The sequence below is a fragment of the Phyllostomus discolor genome, chromosome 8 (genome assembly GCF_004126475.2).
Source record: "Phyllostomus discolor isolate MPI-MPIP mPhyDis1 chromosome 8, mPhyDis1.pri.v3, whole genome shotgun sequence".
NCBI lineage: Eukaryota > Metazoa > Chordata > Mammalia > Chiroptera > Phyllostomidae > Phyllostomus > Phyllostomus discolor.
The window spans coordinates 112734114-112758629 of record NC_040910.2 but is presented as its reverse complement, the minus strand read 5'-3'; the positions used below and the strand labels follow the sequence as shown (position 1 = coordinate 112758629).

The 24516-nt window shown below is 65.2% G+C and overlaps 1 protein-coding gene across 2 annotated transcripts; it reads left to right on the top strand.

Annotated features, from left to right (window-relative positions):
• Positions 1 to 3947: 3947 nt before the first annotated feature.
• On the top strand, positions 3948 to 22546 carry LOC114503307 (galectin-3-binding protein-like). Of its 2 annotated transcripts, XM_036034218.1 has the most exons (7): positions 3948 to 4112; positions 4583 to 4774; positions 5318 to 5449; positions 6205 to 6457; positions 8048 to 9170; positions 14956 to 14965; positions 22535 to 22546. In XM_036034218.1, the coding sequence occupies exons 1-5, from the start codon at positions 4061 to 4063 to the stop codon at positions 9141 to 9143; spliced, it is 1725 nt and encodes a 574-aa protein (XP_035890111.1). In that variant the 5' UTR covers positions 3948 to 4060; the 3' UTR covers positions 9144 to 9170; positions 14956 to 14965; positions 22535 to 22546. The 2 variants fall into 2 exon arrangements, with proteins under 2 accessions (XP_035890111.1, XP_028376620.1); XM_028520819.2 differs by lacking the exons at positions 14956 to 14965; positions 22535 to 22546 and having other exon boundaries at positions 8048 to 9466.
• The last annotated feature ends 1970 nt before the right edge of the window (positions 22547 to 24516 follow it).

The window sequence follows — 24516 nt, the reverse complement described above, 5'->3', positions numbered from 1 at the left end:
GAACCTGTCTGTTTCCCACACTGCGTGGCTGGCGCCTTCTGCGCGGCTGGTGCCTTCTGCGTGGCTGGTGCCTTCTGCGCGGCCCTCGCACCCTGTGCATTCTGTGTCCTAAAGCCAATGCGATCACCATCTTTCCGGCTAAAAAGGAAAACCCATATCATAATCTCAAAAACCACAAGAAAAAAAAAACAAGACAAAATCCAACACACACTCACGACTGAGAAACAAGCAACAACGTCACCGAACTAGGAACAAAGGGAACTCGGTGGGAAACCCTTGGTCCCCGGAGCGGAGCCGTGGCGCGGACACCCGCTCCCCCCACGCCCCCCCCCCACCACCCGCCTCTGTTCCAAGACCGTTCCACACCTCGGGGACGTCGTAAAACCGGTGCACGGCCACTTCCTCCGCTCACTCCCCGGCCATCCCGCTGGGGGAGCCAGACCGTGCGACCGGGCAAGACAGAGGACAGCCCCTCAGGTCCCAGAACAGTCGCACCGTCTTCACTCGCCAGTGGCAGGGTTGGCTGGGTAGAGCAGCCCACGAAACCTTCCAAAAACGATCCCTAGAACGAGCAGCGGTGAGCCTGGCCACGCTGCGGGATGCACCGTGCGCACGCAGAAATTAACTGTGTTGTTTCTGGGTCGCTGCCGTGAGCAGTTGGAAGTGGGAGGTGTTTAACACGATTTCATTGACAGCAGCGCCAGGCGGACACGACACAGCTAGGAACCCAACCAGGGGCGTGCAGACCCCCGTGCCGAAGCTGCGAGACACAGACGGGAGAAACAAAAAGGGTCCGGACGAGCAGAACGCGAGAGCCCGTCCTCGTGGACGGGAGGAGTCTGTTCTGAGGAGGGAGCCAGGTCGGAGGACTTCACTGTCCGACTTCCAGACGCAGCACCACGGGCCGCACGCACAGGCGTGCACGCACACCGAGGGCGCAGGGAGCCGGAGACGGACCCACGCGTGACCTTTGCCCCAAGTGGGTGGGGCCAAGGCGCCTTCGCAGGAGGCCTGGGCCGGCTCTGCTTCGTGTGAGCGGAGACTCACGTCCCCCGGCGCACGCAAAGGTGACTCAGCGTGGACCACGGACCGACGCACGAGAGCTGAAGCCACAAACCCAGAAGGACACGTGCACTGTGTGGCCTGGGGTGGGGCAAGGCGGTCCCGCACGCCAGGGGGGTCTGGGTGGGGGCTCGGAAGGACCTTGTGCCCACCCCAGAGAGCGTGACTCCGTGGTCTGGGCACTGGGCATTCGGAAAACTCCCCGGTGACCATCATGGGTAGACCAGGTTGAGAGCCACTGGGTTTGTGACCTGGGGACATCCTGACCCTTGGGATGCCAAGTGACAGCAGCAAAAGAGGACCCCGACTGCTCGTTTAACCCGGAAGCCGGGGCTTGACCTCGACCACAGGCTGGCTGCACCCAGGGGTGACAGCCTGGGGACCTGGCGTCCCTCCCTCCGGCCCACCCTCACTGGCATGCGCCCCGGGGTTTTTCCATAGGGTGCACAGTCTGGGGCACAGCAGCGACTGCAGCTCCAGGCCGCCTGCTCCCCGCAGCGCCCCCTCCCTGGGTCTGCAGCTGCCTCTCGCCGGCCGGCTCGGATCCCAGCCCCTCCTGACACCAGCCGTGCAGCCAAGGGGGCTGCAGGGCTCCGACCTGCCCGGCCCAGGTCAGACCGGGGGGAGCCCGGGCCCTCGGGACCACGTGGCCTGGGAGGGAGAGAGCAATGCTCCCCCAAGGGGCAGCCGAGGTGCCGGCTTTCTGTTGCGGGGGAGGGGATGGCGGGAGGTGGACAGGACAGCTCCTGCGCCCTGGGGGTCTGGCCCCGGCCCCGCTGGGGGTGAGACACGGGGACAACAACCCGTGTTGGGGCTGGCAGCACACCCTGCAGAGACGAGCACCGACGGGCGCCCCCGGCCTTTGCTGCACGGGGGGCCCAGCTCCTGGGGGGGGCGCCAGGCCTGGGTGTGCTGTCTCACAGCTTGGCCCCCCCCAAGGCACCGCGCAGCCTCACTGGCCGCAGCCCCTCCCTCCGAGAACTGAGGAGCGTCAGGAGCTTGGAGCGGGGTAGCCTCGCCAGTGAGTGGCCGTCCCAGAGGCGTCCAGCCTGCTCGGTGGGAGCCCACAGCCTCGGCCCCGGAGGCCGCCCTGCCTGCCTCCCCTCTGCTCTGCTTCCTGCCCCTCCTGCCTCCCCCGCCCCGGGCTGGCCCGGCAGGGGGTGGGGGGGGCAACTGTCTGCAGCCTTGCACGGCGGCTGTCAGCCGTCTTGCATCTTGCTCGGGCGTGGAGGCAACCAGACCGCCTCCCTGGGCGGCTGCCAACACCAGCATCCACCAGCGGAGCTGACTGGGGGGAGCGGGTGTGCAGGGCTGGTGGGCCGCCAACCCCAGGAGCAACCTGCGTCACGTGGTTGCTGGTAATCGAAACTAGACTGTTTCCTGACGCGTCCCACGGGCCCCGGCTGCCCCCGGGCTTTCTGGGTTAGAGGACAGTCTGCAGAGGGAGCCTGCAGCAGGGAGGGGGGACCCCGGACCACGGCCCGCACGGCCCGCACGGCCCCGCAGGTGAGCTGTGCCTCTCGCTCTCGGGAAACTCTTCCTCTCCCTGCACCGGGTCACTGGGTGGGGGCCGCGCCGCCGTCGGGTGTGTGGCTCACGGTGCCAGCACGCGGGGGATGCAGCCCCGGTCCGTCTCCCGGACTTGTGCAGGCCGAACCGCCCGGCAGACCAGCCCCTTTCCCTGACCTGCACAGAGGCGCCCTGGGGGCCAGGGGCGGGCAGCCCTGGGGTCAGGCAGGAACTCCGGCCCCGCCACCCCAAGGCAGCGGCGTCTGCACTCTGTGCGCTGGGTGCTGGGCTGGCCATTTGTCCAGGGCCCTGCGCGCCTGTCCCGGGGGAGTGCAGAGGGCGGCGGACTGTCTGGGCTGCCTGGGGCTGCCAGAGCGTGTCCCAGGACACGGCGCTTGCGGCGCTAACGCCGGGACAGGCCCCGGCACGCCAGACAGCTGGCCCCCTTAGCCCCTGCCATCACCAGCCGAGTGACAGGAGCCGGCGACTGGGCCCCGGCCCATGCGCCTGCAAGGTGGGCCTCACCGGGCAGCTCCCGGAGGTCATGGGAAGGACTCCAAGAGCCACGTGCGTGTGAGCAGTCCTGGCCCGGGGACCGCCACTAACACCCGTGAACCAAGTCGGCGTGCCAGAGGGCCGGGGGGGCTGCCTCAGGGCCACCCACCCACCCACAAGAGCGGCCTCGTCCCCTGCTTGCCGGGCCTCAGAGAGTGGTCCCGGGTCACAGGATTCCCACTGCACCAGAGGACCAGTGCGGGGCTCCGGGAGGGCGGGGGCAGGGAGCGAGCAGGCTGGGGCAGAGAGGGAGCACTCGGGGTAAACCTGGGAGCCCTGCCCTCCCTCACCCGGCTGACCCAGTGGCCTTGGTGGCCCGCAGCCTCTTCCAGCCTCTGCCTCTTGCGGACCCTGACCTCGGCGGTGTCAGAGCCAGGCCCACCACACTGAGCTGGTGGGCTCATCCTCCCGGCCTGCTTTCTGCCCCCACTACACCCCGCCCCAGCCACAGGTCAGAGCCCGCCTCAGCCCCGACCCCCTCGCTCTCCCCCCCTCCACCCGCCAGCCCAGCCTCCTGTCACCCCTGTTGGGTGTCCGTGGCCTCCGCCCTGCTCTCCCTCCCCTCCCTTCTTTATCGGCCCAGAGCTCCCGCCGGGCTTTCCCCGAAGATAGAGCCCTGGCCTGCCCACCCCGCCCGGCCCCCGGCCCCAACAGACAGCCACGCCCAGGGCCTGCTTGTCTGAGATGGGCTCCTCGGTGCTCCATCCGTGCTGCTGCCTGGAGACACTCCCAGCCCACCCCCTCTGTCTGGGCACTTACCCCCCCCCCCCCCGGCCCCGACTCACCCTCCACCGCCCGCCGCCCTCTGCCCCTTCTGCAGCAGCACGAGCACTGGGAGAGGCCGGGCCTGTCTGAGGACCGTCCAGCTCCCGCTCTGTCGCCTCCTCCCCGCCACCGCCTCCCGCTGCCGTGAGAGGGGCTCCCAGGCCAGGCCATGGCGCTCGCTCGGCTCTTCTGGTTGTGGCTGCTGGTCGCAGGGACCCAAGGTGAGCTGAGCCCCTGGCCATCTTCCCGCCCGCCTTGCAGAAGACCCCGTCAGCATGCTGCCTGGCGCTGGTCCCCAGGGTCACCCGGGGCACCCTCTCCTGTTTGACGCCCCAGTTGTCCCAAACCCCGGGGGACTTGAGGTCGGTGCCCTGGACGCCGGTCCACCTGCTCTTCACCCCTGAGGCCTGGAGGCCTTGCCCCTCCCAGTGGACCCGCCGAGGCCTGCTGCGCCCCCCCCCCCAGCTGGGAATCGCCCGCCCTCTGGCCTGTCCGCTCCGGCAGGGGCAGGCGGGGAGCTGCAGGCAGGGTCCTGGAAGCTCAGCGTGAGGCTGGGACCTCCTTTCTCTCTGCACCTTACTTGGTTTTTCTGGGGAGCCTCTGCCCCCAGCACCCCCATGCGCCTGGGGCAGCCCTTGCCTGGTGTACGGCTGCCCCCAGCTGACCTCTGTGCTCCCCGGGGGCCCTGCAGGTGAGAACGATGGTGACATGCGGCTGGCCGACGGGGACGCCGCCAACCAGGGCCGCGTGGAGATCTTCTACCAAGGCCAGTGGGGGACTGTGTGTGACAACCTGTGGGACCTGCTGGACGCCAGCGTCGTCTGCCGGGCCCTGGGATTCAAGAACGCCACCGAGGCCCTGGGCCGAGCCGCCTTCGGGCCAGGTAGGCCCGCCGGCCCCCGTTCTCCCCGAGCAGCCGGTCCCCCGGGGGTGGGGGGGCCACGAGAAGGGCCCCCTCTCCCTGCACACTGGCAGGCATCCGGCACCGCACAAAGCCGGTGGTGGAAATGGTCCACCGCTCACATGCACCCTGCCCGTAGCCGGGACGAGGCTCCCGGGCGCCTCACTGCAGGGAGCGGCTCGGCCCTGCCCCGAGGCCCAGGAGCTCCACAGCTGGGCCTCTGCCTTCCGGAAGCCACGCACCCCTGGCAGGGAAGTCCGTGGGCCGGGAGGTCGTTGCCACGGGCTCGGCGGCCGTGGGTCTCAACGAAGGGGGGTGAGGGGGTGACCGAGACTGCCGGTAACTCACTGCCCGTGAGGCGGGCAGACCTCAGCAGGAGGAGGGCCAGCTCACGGCACGGTGTCGCAGCGGTGACACCACTCGGGGTGTCCCCGGCCTTTCCTCCTCGAAGACCAGCGGGGCACAGCACGGCACCCGGGGGCTCGGGGCCCGCCCTCCAGCGTCCGTCCTTGCTGCCCCCCCCAGGAACCGGCCCTGTCATGCTGGACGAGGTGCAGTGCGCGGGCACGGAGCTCTCCCTGGCCAACTGCTCGTCCCTGGGCTGGCTGACCAGCAGGTGCGGGCACAGCCAGGACGCCGGCGTCGTCTGCAGCAACGGTGCGTGCGTGCGGGGGGCCCCTGGGGGGTGTCGTGCTGCTCCCCGCCCCTTCGGGGAGCCCTCCGAGCCCCCACACACCCGCACGAGGGTTCTCCAGTGACGCCCGCTCTGCGGGAGAGGGCGGAGAGCCTGCAGAACCCAGCCTCCCGGCCGCCAGCCCCCAGGTCTCCCCTGCCCTTCCCAGGATCTGCTCAGACACGCCCCCCGTGCCCGGACTGTCGGGCAGTGAGCCGCGTCCCAAACACCCACGTCGTCCACAGATTCAGGCTTCTCGCTCACACCGCCGTCCCAGGCCTGTTACGCAGCGCCTCGCCCGCCGGCGGCACGCTGAATGTGCTGGGGCGCTTCTCCCCCAGGGGGCGGGGGAGGGGCGGGGGGGAGGCCTGGAGACAGACAGCCCAGCCCCCGCCTGCCCCGGCTCCGTCAGACCTGCAGGGGCCCAGGCCGCTCTGGTGTTCCCACTCGAGTCCGAGTGTCGGGGCTGTCCTTTGCTCTCTCACGCCCACCTGGGGACCCTGGGCCACATCGGGCAAGGGCACCCCGTCTTCCAGGGCGGCCTTCCCTCGTCCCTCCCCCCCCGCCCCCCAGCGGCCTTTCTGAGTAGATGCAGCAGGGTCAGGTCACAATCTAAGGGAAGACACTGACTCCAGGGTGGAGAAGTGCTTCCGGGTCACAGAGCCGGCCCGGGACAGGCCCGCGTTGGGTCTGTGAGCTTCTCCCCCGAGCGTGGTGCGCCCCCTCTGCCCCCTCTCAGAAACCAGAGACGCCCACACCCTGGACCTGTCCAGCGAGCTGCCCGCGGCTCTCGCGGGGATCTTTGACAGCCAGCGGGGCTGCGACCTGTCCATCGTGGTGAAGGCGCAGGACGGTGAGGACACCCGCATGTGCGCCCACCGGCTGGTCCTGGCCAGCAACCCCGAGGCCCAGGCCCTGTGGAAGGAGCCGGGCAGCCTGGTCACCATGGCGGTGGACGCCGAGTGCCTGCCTGTGGTCAGAGACTTGGTCAGGTGAGCGCCCTCGGGGCGGGGACTCGGCCCTGGGCAGATCGCCCTGCTGGCGAGTGTCCACTCTGTCACCACGAGGGGGTCTCCCAGGGGATGGGCTTGGAAATCACGGACTGAAAAAACTCGTGTATATTAAAAACTGTTTTCCCTCCTTATGACGCACCCGGCTTTACGCGGCTGAAAAGGACCCAGGAGGAGGCAGAGGGTGATTGGAACAGATCAGAATGGTTCTTTCCAGCCGAATGTACAAGCCTGGTCGCTAGGCCCTGCCATCCCAACCCAACGGGGTTTATTTCTAGGACGGTCTGAGAGTGAGGGGGGGCCCGGCCAGGCCTGTGAGCCCAGGGTGTCTGTGCCCTTCCGCACAGCTCAGGGGGACTCGCTCTCTCTCTCCCCCCCCCCCACCCCCTTACTTCCGCCAAGGCAGAGAGGCTGCTGGGAGCTGGGTGTCCTGTCTGGGCCCCAGGAGGCCTCAGCAGGCCCCTCCCCCCGGGGCCCAGCCCACAGACGCTCCCTCCCCTCTGCCCTTGATTCCTCCACCAGCGACCTGGCTCGCTGCCAGTGTCTGTGGTTTCTCAGGGCCACGGACACCCCCATCCCAGCCTTGGGTCCTTTTTTCCTGCCTTTCAGGGTGTTTTCAGGGCCAAGGGACAGTTGGGACCCCTACTGCCACCCCTTGGGTGCCTGCCGGAGGCTGCAGAGCAGGCGGGAGCCCTGGGGGTGGGGGACCGGCTGGGGTGGCTGTGCGGCTGCCAGAGGCCTGAGGACTGTCTCTCGGGCCCGAAGCGAGAATTCAGAGGCGGTGACGAGGACATTCTGCAGGGTCCCCTGTGCCTCTCACAACTGCCCTTTGCAGGGCCCGCAGTGGGGCGTACTGCTGATGACGGTGGTGGCCAGTGCCCAGAAGGCTTGGGCCCCAGGCCACTGTCCCGGGACTGCTCTGGGAGCAGACGGTGGCGCTGCAGGCAGGCCGTGCTCAGGGGCTGCCGTGCGGGTGGGAGAGGGGCCAAGGGCAGGTGGGGCCGGACCTCATGGTGCTCGGAGGGGACAGTGAAGGCCGGGAGGGGCAGGGGCATGCCCCCCGCATCAGCACTGGGCCCTGTGGGGTGCTGGGGGGGAGGGCTGCCCGTGGGCTCCCAGCACGGGGCTGATGGAGTCTGTCCAGGGGTGTGGCGACAGGAAGGCCGGACAGGATGACCCCAGTGCCCCGGGCCCTGCAGAGGCCTGGTGCAGACCACCAGCGAGTGTGCCAGTGGTGACGCAGGGGGCCGAGACCAGGCGGTGGGGGCCCCTCTGTGCGCTGACATCCTCCAGGGCCCTGGGGTCCGCCCCCTTGTTGGTGCCCACGACTCTAAGCAGGCTCAAGATCGGAGTGTGGGCTGGCCCAGGAGGTAAACCGAGGGGAGGGTGAGGACCAAATGCCTCTTGAAATTGCCAGCACCCCGGGTGTCAGCCGGTCGTTGGCAAACACGGAAGGGATGGTCGTGTTGGGGGGGGTGGGCCGCAGCCCCTGGGCGTACCTGCTGCCCCCGGGGGGGGGGGGGGCAGGGGGTGGAGCCAGGCTCTCAGCTCTCCCCCTCCCCCGCCCCGCAGGTACTTCTATTCCCGAAGGGTGGACGTCTCCCTGTCCAACGTGAAGTGTTTCCACAAGCTGGCCTCCGCCTTCGGGGCCAAGCGGCTGCAGCGCCACTGTGCGAGCCTCTTCGCCGTGCTCCTCCCCCAGGACCCCTCCTTCCAGACCGCCCTGGACCTGTACGCCTACGCGCTGGCCTCCCGGGACCCCGTGCTGGAGAGCCTGTGCGTGCAGTTCCTGGCCTGGAACTTCGAGGCCCTCACCGGGGCCGAGGCCTGGCTGCGCGCCCCCACAGCCCTGCTCCGCGACCTGCTCTCCAGGAGCGAGCTGGCCGTGCCCAGCGAGGTGGCCCTGCTGATGGCCGTGGACGCCTGGAGCCAGGAGAGGGGAGCCAGCCGCGGGGACGTGAAAGGGCTGCTGGAGAAGGTCCGCTTCCCCATGATGCCGCCCGAGGACCTCTTCCAGCTGCAGTTCAACCTGAGCCTGTACTGGAGCCACCGCGAGCTCTTCCAGACGCGGCTCCTGCAGGCGCTGGAGTTCCACACCGTGCCGCTCTGGCTGCTGGCGCAGCACAGGGCTCTGAACCTCACCGAGGACGCCTACCGGCCCCGCCTGTACACCTCCGCCACCTGGAGCTCGCCCTTGGAGGAGAGCTCGCGAGACACCAACAGCTATGATTATTACCCCTCCTACAAATATGGTTATTACACCCCCTACCCACGTAACCAGTACCAGTCCTTCGAGACCCCCGCGCACCCCAGCTTCCTCTTCCAGGCCCGCCGCGTCTCCTGGTCTCTCTTCTACCTGCCCACCGTCCAGAGCTGCGGGAACTACGGATTCTCCTGCTCCTCCGACGAGGTCCCCGTCCTGGGCCTCTCCAACTCGGGCTACTCAAACCCCACCATCGGCTACGAAAATAAAGCCCTGATGCTCTGCGGGGGGCGCTTCGTGGCCGATGTCGCCGACTTCTGGGGCGGGAAGGCCACGGTCCCCAGCGCCCTGGACAGCAAGAGCTCCAGGAGAACCTCCTTCTTCCCCTGCCCGGAAGGGCCCTTCAGCAAATTCCGAGTGGTCATCCGCCCCTTCTACCTGACCAACTCCTCCAGCCTGGACTAGACGCGAGGCTGCCCCGCCCTCACAGACGGCAGGAGGGCGGAGGAGCGAGGCCCCGCCCCCAGAGCCCAGCCCAGCTCCTCCCTCTCTCGCCTCCCGCGACCGGCCTCCAGGGGTCCCCCTGCCTCCGCTGATCTCTCCGAGCGCAAAGACACGGCTGGGCCTGCCAGGAATCTCCGGCTCTCCCGCTGCCCGGCCCGCTGCGAGTTGGGAAGCTACAAGAGGAGCAGTGGAGTGTCCGTTCCCCCCTGCCCCGACTTCCCACGCTGCTTTTCGCTCACTCGTTGTCCCTTTCGACAATCGATCATTAAAATCGCGTCATGGTCCCCAGCTTCTCTCGTTCATGCAGGAAGGGCTATCGACTCCGTTCCGCGCTCAGGGGTTGGGTGTGCTGGGCCCCAGGGCCCGTCCTCACAAGGAGGGCAAGGCGAGTGAGTGGTCACAAGGAGACACGCCCCGGGTATTTACAAGTGGGGCGACTTCGGGCGTAGGGGTGAGGGTGGGGGTGCAGGCCAGCGCCGCGTCACACCGGACTCGGCTCATAGACGCGGAGCCGCAGCCGGCGTCTGGGGACAGGAGGGGGCGTGCTCCCGGTAGAAGGACCGGCAGGCGCGCGGGCCGCGGGCCTTTCCTCCGTACGTCCTTCCCGGTGCGCAGAGATGAGGGACGAGGATCGTCAGGTCGGTGTTCTTCGGCAGGGCGAAAACTTGGAAACAACGTAGATGGCCATCGGCGAGGCACTTGAGCACAAATAAGAAACCCGCGACGGGGTAGGTGGGGGGAAGAAGGTTGTGCAAGCAGGTACTGGGTGCCCCGCGGAATGGAGGCAAACAAAGGCAGGGGGACCCGCCTTGGGGTACAGTGGGGACATCCCATTAGAATAACACCTCCAGGTTCCGGGCGCTGAAGGCCGGCCCGCCGAGGGCAGGGGAGGCATCCCCAACTGTCCCGGCGCCTTCGTGACACACACCCCAGCACAGGGACCCCGGCAGGGGCGTCCGGGTGGCCCAGTTCACGCTTCTGGCTAAGCCTTGGAAGGGGAGGCGGTAGGAAGCTCACCCAACGGGGGGGGGGGGCAGCTCAGACCTAGGCAGCGCGGACGGCAGGGAGCCCGCCACACACTCACTCTCCTTCCCCAGGGGCGTTCAAAACAACAGCAGAGACACAGCCCCTCAACCGCCACCCCCAGCACAGCTCCACCCTTTGGGGGTGGGGGGACCCCAGGCCCCGGCCTCGGACTCCGTGCCCAGCCCCTCGCCCACCATCACGGCCACTTCCACAGCAAAGCCGTGGTGTGTTGTAAGCCGCTGTATTTGAATGGCACTGCCGCCCCCCACCGCCACCGCTGTCGCAGGAAAAAAAACAGGAAGGAAACGCTCCCAGGAACTCCCAGCAGACACAGCGGAGGCGGCACCGCGGCAGAATGCAGACATAGAGCGGGCCTGAGCACTGCCGCTCCGGCCGCTGGGTGGCCCCAGCCTGCAGCCAGCCCCTCAGCAGCAAAGACGGGCCCGTCCAGGAACCTGCATCTTCCTCCGGCCAGCTCAGGGCCCTGGCTCCCGGCCGCCAGGACGCTGCAGCCCTGCAGGGCGCCCTTGGCTCTGGTTTGAGGAGCTGCCCTGAGGAGTCTTGAGCTCCTTCCCTGCACCCGGCCCTTTTGAGTGGCAGCCACTTCCCCTGAGGGTCAGGGCCAGGCCGGCCGGGCATAGCACGGCCCTCGACCCTGCCTTCTTCACCCAAGGGTGCAAGGAGCCCCACACCGAGGCGTAGCCTGCCTTCAGTTCGGTGCGACTCGGAGGCGTCTCCTGGCGGAAACTTCCTCCATCGGATGTCAAAGCCCCTGAACCACCAGCAGAGCCCCGAGTTTCAGGGACCGGAAGCACGCCTTGGCCCCGGGCCCCGCTCTGGTGCTCGGGAACCGCGGACAGACTGGCCAGGAGCCGGGCCAGCACCTCGGACGGAAGGGCAGGGCTGGGCGGGGTGTTTGTCTGTTGGAGGGGGGGTGGCGGTAACTGGTACAAGGGGTTATTAAGGAGCCGGGAGACCAGGTGGTCCAGGGTCGGCTGACATGCGCTGCCGCGTCATCAGACGCAGGTTGCTGTCACCCTAGAGTTTGTCACCCCAGCCTTCCTAGCCATATGCCACTGTGGGCCTCGAGTTATGAGCCGGGGTGGTGTGGGGGATGGGGAGGGCCCCTCTAAACTGTCAGTAAATGTCAATTCCTTAGCGGAAGGGTCGCCGTGGCTGCCCCACCTGGTGCCAGGTTCCGGTCCCTTCACTCGGTGCCAGGTGAGGGCTGGCGAGCGGGTGTCGGAGCCCAGCAGCTCAGCTGCGAGGCCCAGGGAGCCCTTGCAAAGCCTCCCTCCTGCCACCAAGGCCACCTGGAGAGCCCGCAGAGCAGGCCCTTGTGGCTGGAGCAGGGGCAGGGTGACACACACAGCGCAGCCTCCTGTCGCCCACAGGTGAGAGCCGGCGCTAGAGGAGGGGTCTTCTGGGGAACAGTCACGGGACTGTCCCCCACCCCTGTGACCATCCCGAGACGGCTGTCTTCGCCCTCTCCCCAGAGCTCACTGTCCCTCACTCTCCTCCTGGCTCCTTCCGTCTGCGGGCCCCAGTGTGCCGGGCTGCATGGGGAGCACCTTCGAGTGCTCCCAGGAAGGGGCCACGGGAGCCCCATTTTCTCTGCCGCAGTGACTGGTTTGGGGAGCCCGTGACCCGAGTCAGAGCCCCTGTTGGGGGAGGGGCCCCGCAGGGACTCTGGCACTGAACACCCCGTGCTGCTCAGGCCCTGAGAGCCCTTCAGATGCCTCTCCGTGCCACTCCGACCCCACACCCGGGTTCCGGCCACCGCCGTGCCTGCGGTTCCGGGAAATGCCTGGAATTCGAGGTGACTTTGTTGTGTTCCACCCACGCGGCCCTGAGAGAGGGGGGCCGGCCCTGGGCCTCCGTGCGAGCTGGACCGAGACGGTGGGATGTGGCAGCAACTGGTCTCCCGAAAGGACGTCACTGGGCGGGGGGGGGGGGGGGGGGGGCGGGCAGTCCCAGCAGCGGGGAGCCAAGCCTGTGGTAGTTGCAAAACGCTGGAAAGAATGTGGCGCTGCCTCCGGCTCTCTGTCCCTGCAGCCCGCTCCCCGTGCCCCGCCCCTGCCTGCCTGGGTGCCTGCCCCAGGTGTGCCTGCGGCCAGCGGGGCAGAGGCTCCTGGGGAGGCCCCTGGGGTGAGCCAGGCAGGCGCCAGCGGCCTGGGGGCTCTGCCAGCGGAGAGCATGGGCGGCAGTGGCGTGAAGGATGGCACAGCACGTACTGGGAGGGAGAGCAGCTGGGAGGATGCGGCCCTGGTGTCGGCCGTGGGGACCCCCGTGGGCTGTGACCTCAAGAGAGAAAAGGAAGGAGGTGTCCAGGAGAGGGTCTGGGCGAGGGCAAAGCTGCCAACCTGAGGGACTTCGGGGTCCCGGGGAGGCAGGTCGGTCAGTCCAGAGGGGTTGAGGGGCCCCAGCACGGGGGCCCCAGGGCACAGCCCAGGGTCAGGCGGGGAGAGTGGGGTCGAGTCACGAGTTACGGCAGCCCTGCCTGGCTTCTGACGGGAACTTGCTCCAGCAGGACGGCCGGGAGCGAGCTGCCCACCCCTGCCTCCCCTGGGCTTGCAGCGCCCCAGGGCCCCACTCAGCCCTAGGGGCAGCCTCACCCCTGCGGGGCAGGGGGGCGGGTCCCCATCCTGTTCTGCCACCTCCGAACCAGGGCTGCTTGGACGCCAGGCCTGTCTGCTGGGGGGGGGGGGGGGGGTCGGGGCTGGTGTGGATGCCCTGGGGCCGCCGTCACCAGTCACCACAGACCAGGGGCCTCCGCCCCCCAGATCCACTCCCTCACAGGTCCAGGGCCAGGCCTCAGGAGTCAGGGTGACCTGCCGAGCCACCCCCTATTTACGGGGCCCACTTGGGCACCGCCTTGTCCCCGACTCCGCTGCCCTGGCGTCACAGCTCCGATGGCAGCCGGAGCTGATGTGACAAAAAGCAAATCTGTTCTTGGAATTTTAGCAAAAGAGCCCCCCAGGGTCACCAGCGAGAGGAGCCCCCGCCACGCCCTGGGGCCCTCTGCAGGGCAAACCGGGCAAACCGGAGGGTGGGCCACCCCAGTTCAGGGGTGGAGAACAGCCAGAGTGCCCTTCATTGAGGAACCCTTTTCCTGCTTAGAATGCATACAATCTCTTTTTCTGGAACATTCTTTCTCCTCCTCTTCACGAGGTTAATTCCTGTGCATCCTTCAGGTCTCTGCTCTTGGGAGGAGCCCAGATGTGGGGGTTGTTGCTCAAAGGGGCTCAGACGTCTGTGTTTCCAACCGGCTCCCGGCAGGGCCAGGGCTGCTGGGCCTCCCACCCCATTTTGGGGAATCGGGGGCTCAGACTTCTGCAAACGCCTCTTTGTCTTTGGTGCCGAGTCAGGTGCCCCGCCCCGGCCTGAGACACACTCCAACCGGCCCCTGTAACAACGCCTGCACGGGGCGTGGCCTGCCCGGCTCCGGTCTCCGCCCCCACCGCCCCAATCCCCCAACTCCAGAGGTCGGATCCGCAAATGCGTGTCGCACAGCAGAACGGGTCGGCCCTCGCGTCTTGTCACAGGAGAGTCTACCGGTGCGTTCAAACCAAAGGTCGGCGCGGACCTGTGCGGCCTGGTCAGCGCTGTGCCGTTTGGAGCTGAAATTGGAGGGAGCGGGAAGCTTTGAGACGATGGACCAGCTTAGGGCAGCTGCGGCTCAGATGGTGCGAGCCCGCGGTTCTCAGGGTGGGGTCCCCGTGGGCAGCGTCGGCACGGGGAAGGAACTTGCTGGTGGCGCAAATTCTCGGGGGGCCCAGGCCCGGGGAGTCAGAAGACTGTGTTCTCTGAGCCCCCAGGACCCTCGGGCACTCGAGCGCGAAACCCCAGGTCGGCGCCCGCAACAGCCGCTGCGGTGGCGGCGTAGGGATCCTCCCGCGCCCGCGAAGCTCCTGCGTGCGTCGCCGCCTGCGCTGGCGCAGCGCTCCCGACGCCAAACGGGAGCTTTTCTCCCTCCTCCACCGCGTCTGGGCGTCGTTCCCAGCGCCCCTAGGCAGCTCCCTGACACTGGTCCCTCGGCTGCGCGCGTTCCCCCGCACGACCACCCCACTTAGACACCCAGGCGAGTGGGGGAAGGGTTCCCACAGCCCCTCCCAGGTCTCGTCACGTGCTAACGCGGCCCCAGAGCTCAGGAGAACATTGGACTTAGGACTGGCGGTCTGCCGTAAGAAGGATTCGTGCAGAAACAGCCAGATGGAGGAGATGCCCAGGGTGAGGTGCGGAGCATGGTGGGGGGATGGGGTGCGGGAGGGCGCGGGTGCCACGCCCTCCCTGCGTGCGCAGCCCTCCCGAGCGCCTCCACGCGTTCCCCTGAGCGAAAGCCCCGCCCCGGGACCCGTCACTCGGGGGTTGTGCGCTGGTTTCACTCCCGAGACACGAAGGGTCACTGCCTGCGCCTGAGGTCGGGGGTGGGGGTGGACGTTCCAAACTCTGAACCACAGGTCCAGCCCTCTGGCAGCTGGCCCGCATCCTCCCAGAGTCCCTCATTAGCATAAACTCAGATGTGGGTGCAGGGGGCGCGGCACCCAGACCAAAGGATGCTCCGCTCACCCCGATCACCCGGGAAACTCCAGAGGGTTTAGAGGCTCTGGCTGCAAGAACCAGGAAGAAAAAAACCTACAACGCGTTTCTTAGGGCGTCGCAATAAATACCACAGCCCCGCCCCACCCCCATTCCGGGGGGTCCGCTCCGCGTTGGCTCCCTGGACTCCCCCCGGGGGGGGGGAGGGAGGGGGCTGGGTGGGAGAAGGCAGGTGTCTGGGCAAGGAGTGCTCCGAACACGGGGGACGTCGTCACAAGTGTGGAGCTGAGGAGGGAGCTGGCCTCTTTCCCCCAGAACCTCGCGTGGGGGCAGGGAGGCGGGCAGGGGGGGCGAGCGAGGCCGGCCCCTTAGGACTCCGTGTGTGTGTGGTGTGTGAGCAGCTGTTCCCCATTAGACCAGCCTCCAGCCCGGCCTCAGAAGCCACGTGCCAGAGGCTTTGCTTCAATCGCAGCAGACCCCAGACGGGGTTGGGCAGCCCGGGGAGGAGCGTTGCCTTGGCAACACAAAGACTTAGGGGGTGGCGATGGCAACCAGGGCTGCTTCTGACCTTGGCCATCTCCTAGGGCGGGTGGCTTTCTCATCTCCCTGCGGTGCTTTGGGGCCGCTCCCATGCCTGCCCAGGGACGCAGTCCCCCCGGCGAGGCCTCTGCTGACCTCGCCCTCCTGCACCCTCCCTCCCATCTGGTACCTGTTTGAAAGCACCTCCACCCCAGCTGAGTCCCTGCTCACCCTGGAGCGTCCCCTGGGCCACACCCGTGCTTGCTCACTCTGCAGCAGCGGACAGAGGGGCGAGGTGACTGACCCCTGAGGTCCAGGTGGGCCCGATGCCAGGGACGGCGACAGGCAGTTTAGAGCCACCTCCGAGCCTGACCCCTGCGTCCTTGCGGTGTGACCTTCAGTGGGAGGCCCTGCCTCTCTGAGTCTCAGCTTGGTCTCTGCAAAGTGGGCCTGGATACCCCTCCCTCTCTCCAGGGGCTGGCTGTCGTGTGTACTGCCCGTCAGGACGCCTGGAGGCTGGCGGGCACGGGCCACAGTCCCTCCTGTGCTGACCGCCCGGACTGCCGTCACAGCACCGTGGACTCAGAGCTGACGAACGATAGAGACATCGTCCTCACGGCTCAGGAGGCTGGGGGTCGAGGGTCCGCAGCCCCGATGTCTGGTGGGGCCCTAGTGCACACGGCTGCCTTGTTCTGCTGTGGCTTCCCGGGGCGGAAGGGGAGAAAGAGCTCTCTGGTCCCTTTAACAAGGGCACTAACGCCATTCGTGGGGGCTCCACCCCCATGACCTACTCACCTCCCCGAGGTCCCACCTCCTCATAGCATCACCCAGGTGGGGGTGGGGGCCGGGGGGGCAGCTTTCGACCCATGAATTTGGGGTGGAGGACAAAATGTCCTCCTTGGGCAGGGGGCCGATGCCTCTTTTGTTGTCACTGCCGCACTCTCTCCTGCCACCAGCTTTCCCAGCCCCTCCCGGTTCCAGCAGCGCCGCACACTTGGGACTCAGGCTCGGCCACGATCCTGAGGCTTGGCGTTGACGGGGGTCCAGGGCGGGCGAGAAGGGCCCGTGCAGGCGCTGAGCTCGCTCTGCAGCCAGGCAGGGCCGCCCTCCTCGGGGGCCCGGCCTGGGGAACAGCGAGGAAGACGTGTCTGTCGCTGACCACCCCCCGGGCTGGCCGGGCCCCCCCCCCGTGGAACACGTGCAGAGGCAGCCCACCTGGTCTCGCACGAGGGCAGAGACTTTCTGAAGATGCTTGAAGGCTTCACTCTTTAGTTCTGCACAGGGGGCGTTTCTGGGCTGCAGGCGGCCCACACCTCGGGGTGCCTGTGTTTGTTCACCCGCCAGGGAGGGGTCGGGTCAGGGCGACCTGGGCACGGTGCCTCCCCCAGAAATGGGCCTTGTCCTGAGCTTGCTCGGGGTGGGGGCAGCGGCAAGCACTGTCCGAGGAGGGAAAGGGGTCAGTCAGGGCGGTCCAGCCGCCACGGCCCCAGGGGCCAGTCTCCCGCCAAGGCAATTGTCAGCCTGCTGTCCCCAGCTCTCCCCATCCTGACACCTGCTCTCCACACAAGGATGCCCCCCCCCCCCAGAAGAATCCGGAGGGAGAGGGGTCCCTGAGGCCCGGGAGGAGGAAAACTAGCCGGGCCCCTTTAAGAACCCGTGTGCCAGAGGAGAGAAGATGCAGAGCGATCCCGTTGGTAAACATCTGTGGGCCTGTAACAACTACCAGCTGTGAGGGGAGGTGGGGGAGGGCCGGCCCCGCTCGCTCGCTCGCTCGCTCGCCTGCAGGGTGGGATGGGCTGAGGTCAGCCTGGGTGGGGACCAGTCGAGAGGGAACAACGGGCAGGAACAGGGAGAGGCGTCCGTTCCAGGCGGCGGACCTCGGCATAGCCGCGCGGCTGCCCAGCCACCTGGGCTCCCACGTCCCCCACCCCTGGAGGACTCCCCAGCCCCTCCGCACAGCCAGACAGTTGAGGACAGTGGGTGGGGAAGCTTCCAGGCCTGTGGGAGCGGAGGGGAGGGGAGGGGAGGGCCGGGGAGGGAAAGTCGCTGCCGATAGCCGGACTGCTGCCCCAGGCCTGTCTCCAGCAGGGCTGGTGTCCAGCACCGCTCTCTGCATCCCGTGCAGTGTAGCGCCGAGCGTGGCCCCTGGGGACTGCCCCTCAGCGGCACCCTCCTCCAGCCCCGCCACCCGGACCCTCACCCCGGCTTCCTGGAGGTTTTGCGGCAGCCTCCCGTGGGGGTGTCTGTCTCCCAGCCCGCCCCAGGCCAGCCCCACGGGGCAGCCATAGTTGTTCCCCCAAAGGCCCTGATGGAGGTGTTTCCCTCGGCTCCGACCCACTCGAGGGTCCCTGTTAGTGAGAGTAGGCATGTGGGTCTGGGTGCTTTGGGGGATGAGTAGCCAATCCAGTTTAGAAAGGCTCAAACTTCAGAGGGGATGGTTTCGTTCGTGTCAGCCTGGAGGTACAGAGGCTGGGCGGGCCTCGTGGGTGGTGGAGCCGGCAGTTCAGCCATGTCCAGAGGACCGGGTTCAGGGCCACCTGCCCTTTCTCCCTCCTGTAGCACCAACTTCATTCTCACACTGCCTTCCCTCGTGGTGCCAAAGTGGCTGCAGGGGCTCCAGCTACATACCATGCATTTAAAAGGCAGAGTGAACCTCTTTTCCGGAAGTCTTGTAGTTATCCACTTCTGTATATCAAATCGCCCCAAAATTTAATAATGGAACCTTTTATTTTGCACATATATCTGAAATTTGGGCAGAACTGGCCAAGAACAGTTATCCTCATTGCACATGGCATCATCCATGGGGACAGCTCAACGGGGGCCTAGAGGACCCATTTTGAGATGGTTACATGACTAACCACTCCACAGCAAAGTTCAGGACTTGGTCTGAGACTGAAGAAAGAAGCTTGAATGTGCAAACATGGAGCCTGGGTGCACTGGGTGCACTGGCAGCCATTTTGTGGCCATGAGGTAGTCCAGTTTGAGAGACAGGCAGATGCATAAAGGAGGGGAGGGCCTTGATAGCAAATCTGGCCTCCCTCTGGACTCTTTAGTTAAGTTTACTGTTAGAGACTGTGTGTGTTTTGTGCAGAGTTATATATATCTTTTTAAAAAGATTTTATTTATTTATTTTTAGAGGGGAGAAGGGAGGGAGAAAGAGAAGGAAACATCAATGTGTGGTTGCCTCTCTTGCGTGCCCCCTAACGGGGACCTGGCCAGCAACCCAGGCTTGTGCCCTGACTGGGAATCGATCCAGTGGCCCTTTGGTTCACAGGCTGACACTCAATCCACTGAGCCATACCAGCCAGGGTCAAAGTTACTTATAATATCTTAGCCAATATAGGACGTTATTGTAGAGAATATTAGTGTTTCCTGTTTTATGATAGGGATGGTCTGCACATCGGTCTACTTGATTAGACAAGTGGCTCAGGAGCAGGAACCAGGCCTCAAGCATGTGTCTACCCTCGGTGCCTGGCACAGCCAGTGACACTCCGTTGTTTGAATCCCATTTGGAGAGAAAATAAATAAGAACAGGTACAGCTCTCCTTCCAGGATTCTTAGGTGTTTACATCGTGCCTGCCCTGCCTGCTGGGGTTCACTCCCTGTCTCTTGTTTTCAAAGCCCAAACACACCACCCACGTTGCAGCAACTTTCCCCCAGATGCGACTTCAGTGGAAAAGAGACAAGAAGAAAGGCAAGGAAGTCCCTACCTACCGGGACAGCCGGGCCACGGCGGTGCCCTGGGCACGACCGTCAACAGAGAGACCTCGTGGGTCCGCCGAGGGGGGCGGGCAGCAGTGGTGCGGCCAGAAGGAGGTGGGGCTCGGTGTTCTGATGCCATCGGCATATTTCAGGGCAACAACCAGGCCTCATTCCCTTAAAAGCCTTCAGCCTGAGACTTGCCTTCCCTCCTGTTTTCTTTGTTCAAGGGCAACGTCTCAGAAGTCAAACACCCTCCCACTCGCCAGCCCCATCGCGGAGGTTTGGCACGCTCGGCTTTGCTGAGCACCACGACAGGAAGCCTCAGGAAAACAAGAGACGAGTGTTCCGAGAGCGCTTCTGGGAAAAGCGCGCCCAGCCAGCTCGCCCCGCAGCCTGCCCCCCGACGCAGGATGTGGGCACCCAGGGTCTGCCCCCCCCCCTCCCGGCCCATGGAGCTGCCTGCAGACCCAGCTGGCTGCTGCCCAGTTCTAGGGCCAGTCTCAGAATGGGGGTCACCCACCTTCACCCGTCCGTGAGAAACGAGCCCAATGAAGAACACGTAGCCATCTTTCCAGAAAACTGGCTCTTGTTCTGACATTGCATCCCCTACTGGGTTTGCTTTTCACTGAAAATAAAACACCAGCTCAACAGATGTAACCAAGAAGAATGAATGGTTTAAACGTCTCACCCCAGGGACCCCGAACCAGAGTCCCAGAGAGTGTCCGCTCAGGGAGGGGGCTCAGGCTCGGCCGGCCGTGCCCGGCCGTCGGTGGCGTGCTGCGGTTTCCTCGCTCACTGCCGGCCACGGGTTGGTCATGCTCGCCCTGGCTAACCGCAGCAGAAGCTGTCTCTCCATTTCGCCTGCTCTCAGTGCTGCTCCGGGCTGCTCCCCCAGCAGCAAAGGGGACTGTCGGGACCGATGCTGGGATGCTGAGCGCTTTCGATAGACGAGATTGCTGCCACCTGCTCACACTTCCCCTACAGTGGCCACCCCCGTACAGATGCATGCGGACACACTGTCGGCGTGAAAGTAATAGCTTGACCCAACTACGCAGTGACTGTGATTTTGTGTGAGTGAAGCTGTCTTTGCAAAGGTGACTGGACAGGCTTTTGGAAACACTGGCCTGTGTTCGGGGTGGTCTGACCTAGCCTGGAAGGGAGCGAAGCAGCCCTCCAGTGCCGGCGGTCAGGACTGAGGTCAGGACGGAGGTCTAATCCGGGGAGTGACCGGGAGGGGGTGCTGGGGGGTGCTGTTCCGGTGCTGAAGATGGTTCGTTCTCGCTCTGGATGGTGGCCATGCCGTCGTGTCCACCTTGCATCGATGTGTCGGGCTCGACTCCTAAGATCTGTGCCCTGCTCTGTGGATACACTGTGCTTGAAAAAATGTTTCCCGATCCTTCCCCAGCAGGACGCCCATGGTGTCCTCCGAGGGCCGGGTCAGAGGTCGGCGCTCGCCCCCGAGCGGCTGGAGCCTGTGGGGTTCCCTGCCGGAGCCGGAAATCAGAGTCACGGCTGTCAGTCAAAGGGAATCAGTCAGCAGAGGTGTTGGATCTGGGCCCCAAGGGAGAGTCTCAAGGCCACTGCCTGGTGCGGGTGAGCTGCCTGGGCAGCGCAAGGGGGACCAGCTGTGTGGCCACAGGTCCGGGAGTGGCTCTCTGTGTGCTGTGTGCCCTCCCCTGGAACTCGGGCTGGCCTTTGAGAGGTTGTCAAACCTTGCTTGGGACTTGCCACCATCACATCAATAAATGTCTCGATGTGGCAAAGCCACCCGGTACTTCTTTCTGTTGGCCAAACAACAGTCCCTTGCACGGATGGAGTGCATTTTCTGTATCCAGCCACCGTTTGTCAGGCGTCTGGGCTGTTTGCACCCTTTGCTGTGGCGAATCCACCGTCCACACTTCAGCCTCTCCCAAGCAGCAGTTCCATGCATCAGAATCTCTCTCTTCCCTGCACAGATACTAGTATTCATAATAATAACTACCATCTACCAAGCACCCACTGTATGCCCACCGAACACCTGCTAGGTGCACATGGGGCTCTTCTTCCGGCAGCAGGTGGCATTCTCGCCGTGCTCATGCGTGTGACAGGTGTCACTGTTCTGCTCTGCAGGTGGCAGGCCTCGAGCCCAGAGAAGGACAGAGACTGGCCAGGGTCATGGTGGAAATGGGACTCAAACCCAGGTCCTTCCTGCAGCAAGTCCTCCTGTTGTGTTTGTCGCATTTTGGGGCATGTAACGCTTCTCTCACTGGGTTTTGTGTATTTGGGGGTCTCCCCAAAGTTGTGAGCCTCTTCAGGGTGAGGGCTGCGTCTCCTGGTCCTGTAGGCTCAGCCCCGGTCTGGTTGGACGTCTCTTCCACATGAACTTATAGAGCTCCTGTGGGTCTGCGGTCTGGGGGCTGCACGCTGCTTCTGGCCTGCTCAGCATCCCTCCCCTCAGCCTCCTCCTGGCTACAGGATGGGCATGTGGCTCAGGCCTGGCCAATCAGAGCCCTCAAGCCTTCTGACTGCAATGATTGGCTCAAAGAGGGGCTTAGGACCCACACCTGGCCAATCAGAGCCTCCCTCGAGTCTTTTGCCATAGTAACGGCTAAGGACACCTGCTTGCTCTGTGGGACCCGGAGCTATGAGGACCATCAGGCCTGAAGCTGCTTTGGCAACTTCATCCTGTCCCCTCCCGGGGACAGCCTGTATCAGAACGCCATGCAGATGTTAAAACCGGCGTTGTAGGAAAAGATTTAATGACACGAAAAGATGCTCAGGTACCTTCTTGGGTTAAAAAAAAAAGAGCGAGCTACGGAAGAGCACGTACATACAGTTACTGGCCCCGTGTGTGGGCGTGAGCTGTGCACAGTGGAAAGATGGATGGTAGATGAGTGTGTATTAACGTGGCTCTGTCTGCATGAGTGTGGGTTACATTTTTTCTTTTTGTTTATCTGAACTTTCAGGGCTCAACCTGGCGTCTGCACTTTGTAGAAGGTTCTGTGGTTTCTCCGTTCGTTGACTTTCAGCCGGAGCTCATGGCGCCCCCTTGAAGAGGTCATTTCCGGAGCGTCCCTCTCAGGGAGTGCATGGGCCTGGCCGCGGTCACCTTGTTTCCCTGTTTAGAGCGTGCACTTTCCCAGCCTCCCCTCGGCCTGCCAGGGGGGGGCACTGACCACCCAGCCCCCACTCGGCCCCCAGGACCTGCGGTCCCCACTGCGCCTGAGCAGTGTCATCCCTGTGTCTTCCAGACTGTAGGAGAAAGCGAGGCCTCCCTCCCCCCGCTCCTCCCACCGGGTGTCGTGTTTTCATTCTCAGCTCGCAAGAAACCTGCAGAAAATATTTTCTTTGGCAGCGGATTGGAGAGTAGCAGCCCCAGACATGCCTTCCAGGTGACGTCCGAGCCTGGAGTGGCCACTGCCCTCCGCAGCTGCCAGGAGACACGGTCACAGACAAGGCCAGGGTTCGGACCACAGGGTCCTGGACAGGGTTCTGTCTCCCACCAAGGTTCCAGAGATCACGGTCCTGGGAGATGGGGCCCCACAGGACCCTCCTGGTGGACCAACCTCGCCGAAGCCGATGGCGAGTGGGGTGTGGCCGGCCCTCCAGGGGCCTGACCCTGACTGCCTTCTCCCACTGCCGAAGGGTCGCCCTGGCAGCGAGTCCAGGGCCCAACTGTACTCCCGCTTCGCCTGTCTCCTTCTGGGGGACACTCTCTTCATGGGGTACCCATTCCCACGCCCCTCTGAGCAGGCCTGTGCTCCTGACCCCAGACCTTGATGGCCCAGCTAGTGTCGGAGGCCACACGCAGCCTCCGGGCCACCTGAGCTGCACCCACAAGGGGTGGCCCTGGGGAAGGAGGGCTCGGCTGAGGGCGTTGGAACTGAAGGGGCCAGCAGCGCTGGGGGAATCGGAGGGAGCCGGGAGACGAAGACAGGCCGAGGGCAAGGGCTGGGATGAGTCACAGGAAGGTGGGTGGGGGCGAGGAGAGGAGCTGAGGGCGGAACTAGCCCGAGGGCTTCCCACACCCCGTGTCCAGGCAGAGTGTGTGTGCTTAAGTGACATGCATTCCCTGAATCCTTTGCATAACACCCACTTCAATAAAACTGTCACATCCGGGTGTTTGTTCCCCCCAACCCTGAGGCCCAGGCTGGGCTACACCGAGGGCACCTGACCCCAGGTGGGAAGGTCTGCCTTCATGCGCCCCGCTCACCCACCCCCTTCCTGTGGGCCGGGAGGCCCCCCTTTGCTGCTTGCTCTCAAGGGCCTGGAGTTGTTAGAGAAAGGGTGTCCCTGGGACTGGACCTCTCCTCCAAACCTGGTGTTTCAGGGGTGGGGGGACCTTCAAGGTGGTGACCAAATGTCACCAGGTAGCTGTGGTCCAGTGCACCCAGAGATCACGCTGATTGGGCACCTGTCGAGGGTGGGAAAGGTAACAAGTTTGGGGGCTGGCAGATACGGGTTTGACTCCTGGCTGCAGAAGCTTCCAGCAGGGTAACCTGCTTTGGTTCGTGGCCCCTTCGTTGCCCCTGTCGTCCAGGACCCAACATGGGTGACACACCCTTCTTACGAGCTCCTCCGGATGCACTCCTGGAGGAGCCCCGCCTTCCGAGCCCGGACGCAGAGATGAGAGGCTGGGCAATCGTGCCCAAGTCACCCAGCCGGCGCCAGGGGCGGACGCCTCACTCTGGGTGCTGCTTGTGCAGAAGAGGAGAAGGGAGGGGAGGGGAGGAGATCTTATGCTAAGATGAACCTTCCGACAGGGTGTCTTGCCAGGAAGAGGAGAAGGTGAACCTTCAAGGAAATGTTCTTTCACTATTCACACCGGACCCGCGAGGTCCCGGAGCCACCGCAGAATCGCCCAGGAGGGGCTGGTGTGGATGGAAAGAACCTGGGGCGTCGGTCACCCCAAAGCTGTGCACGGGGTGAATGCTGTACTCCTCTCTCTCCTGGTGAGCGTGTTCGCCAGCATTTATAACAAAAAGTTGTTCTGAACGGCCTCAGGTAGGAACACGACGGGATCAAGGAGCCCAGCTGTAGACAAGGAGCCCCCCTGCAGCGCCCCCCGGGGGCCGCCCCTCTCCCTGCAGACTCCCACGTGCTCCCAGAACCCTGGGCTCCCGGTAACAAACGCGCCTCTCGGGGACATGTGTTTCCAATCACCGGGCCCAGCGGTGAGTCACCGCAACAGCTGCTGCCTGTCTCGTCCCCACCACTCACCTTCAGACGCGCCATGTGGACGGCTGGGCCCTGCCCCCACTCCAGACGGCGGGCCCGCCCACGTCTAGGCCTCCCGCAGCCAGTGCCCAGCAACCTCGGGCCCCACCTATCCCGGGCCGCCCCCCTGACCCTGGCCTCCCAGGTGCCCCGCACCGGGCACCCTCACTGCAGTGAGCTGTGGAGGGAAGGGGCCACTGCGTTCCCTCCAAGTCACGGGGAAGACAGTAACCGTGAGAGAAGTGTGCAGAGCAGGACCCAAAGCCATGTTTAGAGCATGCGCGGTAGAGCCGTGACACGGGGGTGACGCAGCCCCTCGGCGCGCGCAGGGCGGCGAGACAGCCGACAGGTG

What these genes read in the sequence shown, in the direction of transcription:
- LOC114503307 (XM_036034218.1), top strand. Translation starts at nt 4,061, where the DNA reads ATGGCGCTCGCTCGGCTCTTCTGGTTGTGGCTGCTGGTCGCAGGGACC. An exon ending in GCTGGTCGCAGGGACCCAAG is followed by an intron (nt 4,113 to 4,582) that starts GTGAGCTGAGCC and finishes GGGGCCCTGCAG; the next exon opens with GTGAGAACGATGGTGACATG. An exon ending in CGGCGTCGTCTGCAGCAACG is followed by an intron (nt 5,450 to 6,204) that starts GTGCGTGCGTGC and finishes GCCCCCTCTCAG; the next exon opens with AAACCAGAGACGCCCACACC.